The sequence below is a fragment of the Microtus oregoni genome, unplaced genomic scaffold (assembly GCF_018167655.1).
Source record: "Microtus oregoni isolate MIOR12 unplaced genomic scaffold, Mior012 000113F_ref0000058, whole genome shotgun sequence".
In the NCBI taxonomy this organism is placed as follows: Eukaryota; Metazoa; Chordata; class Mammalia; order Rodentia; family Cricetidae; genus Microtus; species Microtus oregoni.
In genome coordinates, this window is record NW_024544742.1 from 311324 (window position 1) to 317999 (window position 6676).

General features: G+C 39.8%; 1 protein-coding gene across 1 annotated transcript; it reads right to left on the reverse strand.

The window, feature by feature from the left end:
* Nucleotides 1-646: 646 nt before the first annotated feature.
* LOC121443879 (spindlin-2-like) lies at nt 647-1441 on the reverse strand (the record flags this gene model as incomplete). The annotated part of the gene is made up of 2 exons (XM_041645623.1): nt 647-846; nt 994-1441. Coding segments are annotated over 2 exons (648 nt in total), but the record flags the coding sequence as incomplete, so codon positions are not given.
* Nucleotides 1442-6676: the final 5235 nt, after the last annotated feature.

Consider the following 6676-nt stretch of genomic DNA (forward strand, 5'->3'; position numbering starts at 1 on the left):
GATAGCGTGACGTCCATCCCACTGCAGAAGAGCAACTGGGCGGAGACACTTTTCTCTAAGCAGGAGGCTCCTGGTCCCTCAACATCCTCCAGTGGAGTTCAAACATCCAGTGACTTACAGCCAGTACGAATTAAACTATTCATCAAATGAAACCTAATTTCCTCTGATTTTGAGTATACATTTGTGTCCCTTCCTGATTAATCTACTCTTTATCCTCTTAAGTCCCAATACCTCACTCTGATATCTGTCACATCTTTCCAGTTGACATGTTTTTCCCTCAAGCTTTATCCCGCCCCGAGATCCTACAACTTTTGTCCCCTCTCCACTACTCCCTAGACAGCCATCTTGTCCTTTACCACACCAAGCATTCCCAGTCAATCCTCTCCATGGGGAAAGACCATAAATCCTGCTTTGTTTTGAGGCATGTATTTCTGTGATGTCCCATCCACCAAACATAATCCATCATTCACCAAAGAACAAAACATGTTCACAAATTTTTATTTTTCGAGCAAGAATATTCCATTGGAAAAAAATACCAGGATTAATAGAAGACCTGCGGTATCTCTGAAAAAAACACATTCCCCAAACACAGTTTTAAGTGTGCCCCTCAAAATTTGAGAATTTCACTTTAACAGATCTTCACCAAATCGTAGACATAGATATGGAAGTCATTATTAAACTTGATGAAATACACAGAAGGTTTGGTGGGAACTTGGCAAATAATTTTACCTATCTCTTGGGTTCCATCTTTTTTGTTGTACTGCACACCTTTGCCTGCCAAGGAATCCCTGCCTAATTTCAAAGTCACCTCTACTGGAGGACATTCAGGCATGATGTGGACGTTGCCTTCAATGGAGTCATCAAGATGGTGGTAAAGGTACAGGACTGGATCATTCTCCTTGACAATGTAGAAACAGGTCATCCTGGTCTGCACCTCATCTGGGACCATGACACTGCACTCCTCCTTAGAGCCTGGCATGATGTGGAGGTTGCCTTCAAGGTAGTCATCCAGGAGGTGGTAAATATACAAGACCGGATCTTTCTTGTAGGTAATATAGAACCAGGTCTTCATGATTGGCACCTCCTCTAGGACCATCCCATTCCAGTCTTCCTTAGAGCCATTTGTGCCCGTGAATGTATGTTTCACTGCTCTGCCAACTATGGTGTTTGACAGATGAGTGTCTGTCACCTGAGGAAATGGCACATTATTAGGCAGGATCTTAAGGTTTAAAATCCTTTCATCGCTGGGAAGCTCCAAGCCATAGACACAATCAATCCCATCATATTTCATGAAATAGAGAGAGGGATATGTTGGCAGTTGATCTAGAATGATGGCTTTCCACTGGGTGACTGGTTCATTGGCTTCCTTCCAGCCATGAGAAATTCTGCGGCCAACAATATTCTCCAGGGCCTCAAAAGGCTTACTCAGTTTTTGCTTCTGGAGAGTTGGCCCATTCTTCTTCTGGAGAGGTGGCATGCATCTCATACTAAGAGGCATCTTTATCATGGTGGTAGATTTACTGAGATAGGCCACAACACTCCTGTTCCACTGTCTCTTGGCTCTCTTTCTGTGCTTGGGCTTCATAGCTGCCAATCTCTGCATTGGAAGAATTCTTCAGTTTCAATCAGACACAAAGTGGTTTCCTCCACCATAAGTGCCTGCAAGGTTAAGAAGGGGAGGATGCGATGTCAAGATTCTTTTCTGGAATATCTTTGGGGAAGGTGACAAAGGCAGTGCTGAATAGATTTGGGCTGCGTAAATGTAATTTGGTCTTAAGAAATTCATAGGAAAATTATCAAATTATTGTCTACAGCTCAGTATATGTGTATCAGAGACATATTCCTGCTGCCCAAAGGCAATGGACCTCTACTGAGAAACCTAATTCCGGACTGACTGTGTCAGTGAGAGGAGACTGGATGCCTTTGCCCAAAGTGAGAAAGAAAAATCTGAACAGATGGCAAAGAATTCGAAGGACAGCCACTTCTCTCCTTCCCACTCAAGCTGTTGGTTAGGTGGTTGATCCAAAACCACCTGCCCAAGGTCATGGCACTCCAGTCCACTGGTTCTATGTATTGTGTCTCCTGATCCAGACCCAGGTTTATTACATAAAGCCATTCCATGTCTTCACTAGAGAAGTGAGTTTTGTGAGACAAACTGCAAAAATAAAGACTCATTAATCTGGGCAACAGCACCATTTAGAAATAATTAATATCTTTTAAAACACATATGGACCAAGAGGATCTTCGCCCCTTTCGTGAACTGATGAATTGGACATTGATAGCAAAGATAAAGTGGGAAGAATACCAGGCATTCACTGTCCCCACAGCTATCAAATATAGAAGCTGTTAACAACATACATTTTAGACTCACAGGAGATTTGAAGGAAACCTCTCTGGGACTACAGAGGTCCCTGTTTCTTCCTAAACATATTTACCAAAAGAAAATGTCTTGGCTCTCCAGATTCCATCTTCTGGAAATGTTCAGCTGCCTAATCCTGTTGAACAGTTGTGGAGCCCAAGAGCTGAACTCACCTCCTCAGCCACCGTGAAGATAGTCAGCCCACCTTCACAGAAGACTATTGCTTCATGTGGAACAGTGTTGCCACCCCCAACCAAAGCTTTGTGACATCATCAAGACTCTACTTAGGTCATTAAACCCCTCATAGGCAGTTTTCTTCCCTACTAACCCACAGAAATATCCAGCATACATGTCCTATAATGCTGCTCACACAGCCCCCTGGAGACCCAAAATAAAACCTCACTCATCTTCCCAAATACATGAGTCATGTTTTGCCAGGTAACCCAATCTCTTTTTGTGCCTTTTCTGTAAATAATTCTTTGGTGTCTGAGTCAACAACTCACATGAATGTTTTTTTTTCTAGCTCCAATCTATTTATTGGTTATCTACTATTGATTTTTATATTACTTCATAATAATGAATATCAAAATTTCCACTTCGTTTCCTCCTCCCACTTTCTTCTCGCTCTCCCACCAAACCTCTCCACTCCTACTCCAATTTAAATTGAGGGCGGGGTACCTTGACCTGTTTGAAGTCCAAGCCTACCCTTCATCCATCGAGATTTAGGAAGGCAAGCATCCACATAGAATATGATCACAAAAAGCCTGTATATGAAGTGCAGACAAATGTCAGTGCCATTATCATTGGCTTCTCAGTCTGGTCCAATTGTCAGCCACATTCAGAGCTTCCACTTTGATTCCATGTTCTTTCATTCCCAGGCCACTGGTTTAGTTGAAACCCCCTTTGTTCAGGCACAGTGTCTCAGTGTGTAGACCAAGTCATTTTATTCCTGACATCCTTGCTCTTATTCTCCATCAGTCGGCTATTCAACTGGAGCTTGGAAGCTCCATCTAGTTTTCTGATTTTTACCCTGACTTGATCTCCATCTTGGCCATACAAAAGTTCCATGGTGATATTCAAGATAGTCATCAGTCTGACTATAGGATAAGGCACCCATTGTGACTATAGACATGGCACAGTGCAGTCAACCTCTCCTCACCTGCCCAAGTTCCTCTAGGGGGTCACCCCATGCCTCTAAGAACCCCTCGAGAGATAATGATCTTGACAACCCCAGAATGGCCTACTCAATTAATATCATCAGTGTATGTGCATTAACTTGTGTGTGTGCGTGTGTGTGTTTAAATCACAATAAAAACAAATGGATTGTAATATTGAAATTTCTTCTCATCTTGAGAACCTGTCTCAAGATGTCTCATCTTGAGAACCTGTCTCATCTTGAGAACCTGTCTCATCTTGAGAACCTGTCTCATCTTGAGAACCTGTCTCAAAAGGCAAAAAATAAAAAGGAAAAATAAATTAGAGCTTAAATTGAAGCTAACAATGATGGAAAATACACAGAGAATTTTGATACTGTATGCTATTGTGCTCTGTTTGAATCATTTGAATGCTGAGGAAGGAGCAATAGCTGCTAAAAGATATTTGTTTATAAATGCTGCTGAACTAATCCCACATAGATATTTTGAAAGTGCCTTGACTTTAAAATTTGGATCTAAGGACATGATGCTTTGGAGAGGAGGTTCTTATTTTGTTTTCACAGAGGGTGAGAGTCTGTGGACTGCCGCTATCCCAATATGGTAGTACGGATCACGACCTCCTGAAAGGTTGCTGTGAACACCTTCAAAAAATAGCTTCGGTCAACTGCCAATTGAGATGAAACTAGCCCACAGGTTATGAAGGCGTATGTCATAAACAATGCCACACCAGTTTGGAATTATGATTAATACGCTGGTATTTACTTAAAGGGGAAATAACTTACAGATCACCATCAGCCCTCTGTGCAACCAGGAAGGGAGTCTAGTCACCTGCAGAGCAGAAAATGAATAGAGCGAGGAGAGGGAAGTGGCCTCTTTTTTAAAGAGAGAGAGACCACGCCCCATTTGGCTGGTATCTCAGTAGCTATAGGATGGAGGAACGGGAGGGTCTCCCACAATACCTCCCCGTTTGTTTAAATAAGAGAGTTCTAAACCTACTATGAAATTATGTACAATAAGTACAAATATCCTATTCTAACTAGATAGGTCTTGTATAAAAAATAACTTGGCCAAGTCATGAGAGAAAGTAACTACATTTATATAGTCTACAACCCCATCAAAAATCTGAGAAGGGAAATAATGTTATCTGGTTAATTAGGAAGTTGAGTAAAACAACTTCCAAAACATGCAACAAATCACAGAGACAACTAGCTACCTGGACAATCACCCAAATTCACGTTAGCAGCATTGAAGCAACCAACTTTGGCTAAGGCCTAACATAACTGACAAATCATTTTCAAAGGCAGGTAACTTTTTGAAACTATCTTACCCTGTCTAGGCAGGACATGACTGTCTTGTTTTATCCATTGATGCACGCTCTGTATCTCTGTCAGTGGTTGAGGTATGGTCATTTCTTTGCCCCAAGGCAAGTTCTGCCTAAAAGAAAGGCTACAGGTGGAGTGTCTTCATGCTCAACATTCTCTCAGGAATAGAGTGGTGTTGCCAGGAGCAATTGTATCTCATTCCCACTAAACTCTGAGTTAGATTAAAGGCCATTTTCTACAGCTCTTTGAAGAAGTTGTCGATTATCTATCTATACTGAGTATGATCTCTATATATCTAAAGAACCTGATTAGTCTAAATATAAATGACAAACTTAGATGACTATTAGTCTATATAATTCTCAATATCTATCTAACTTAAAGACTGACAATAAATGACTATGAAACAAATGAGGACAATGACCTCCAAATATAAACAGTGTACAAATATTTATTGCAGTAGTTAAATATATATCAATACAAAAACATTGTATAAGTATCTTAATCAGAGGTAGAAATGTACACTACAATATGGTAAATATATACAATATATATATATATATATATATATATATATATATATCAATACAATATATGTCAATACAAAAATGTTTTAAACTGAGGTAGAAACATGCAGGCATACAAAGTTAAATTGATACAATTTAACTTTGTATCAATATACAAGTATCTATACCAATATATTTGTCTAAAAATAGAAACTCAGATTTACAAATCTATTATCCTATCATCCCCTTTTTTTTCAAATGATTCCTGCGCTTATAAAATTCCTCCCCCAACCCTCAATCGTATACTAATTATAATCAACCCCTAAATGATGTCCCTAAACCCAAGGGCAAACTTTACTGGGAGAGGGGCGTTGTCTTCTAGAATTTCTTCCAGCTGTCATGGGGTGACGTGCTCTCTGGGGGATCCTGTGAAAGTAAAATGATGGTTAAATTCCAAGGTCAATGTTTATTAAAATTGCCAATAGTCTCTGAGTATTTTGTGCTGGTCTGGCCAAAATATTGTATAAGATGTGCACCATTTCAGCTAACCAAGTTGGAATTGTCTTGTGCAGCTGGTACCCAAATCAGGTCTTGTAGTAGCACTATCAGTATCATGACGTCATATCAACCAGGTGGAGTTGTTGTTATGGCGCCCCATCTTCTTACTGGAAACTTCAAATGTCACTTCAGGAAAAACTCATTGTTCATTGTGAAAAAAATTAAACTTTAGTCATATATATATGTATATTCATTGAAAGGCATGATAGATATATTCAATGATAAGTATGATAGATATGAAGAAAAGCAAAGATGTTTTCTAAACTCATATTTCTTTCTGTCCCACATCACGGCTCTTAATAAGGGACAGAAACTCCAGAAATTCTGGGTTTTTCTCTTACTAACGGGCTTGGAAATAGAGAGGGACTGAGCCAGAGTCCAACTTCAACACCAGCTTTATAAATTTAGAAATATGGTTTAATATATTTTACTTATACAACTCATTCAGTTTTCTTGATATTTCCTATTGGGCAGGTATTTTTCCATCTGTCAGTATCCAAACATCCAGGGTCCCTTGAATTTTTCAAAGATGAGTGTTTTCCTGTGGAGATAAGAACAGAACCCTGCCCCCATTTTATATGTTTTTCTTACTACCTGTATGAATATCATCATTGTGGATGAGTTGTCATTTCTCCTTTCCAAGAGGTTTCTCCTCTTCAAATTGAAACTTTATTAATTTTGATGGTATCCACAATTTTTCCTCCTCTGTGGAAACAAGAGCAAATCCCATTCCCCAACGTAGCACATCTCCTGGCTTCCACTTAGAGGTCAGCACATCTT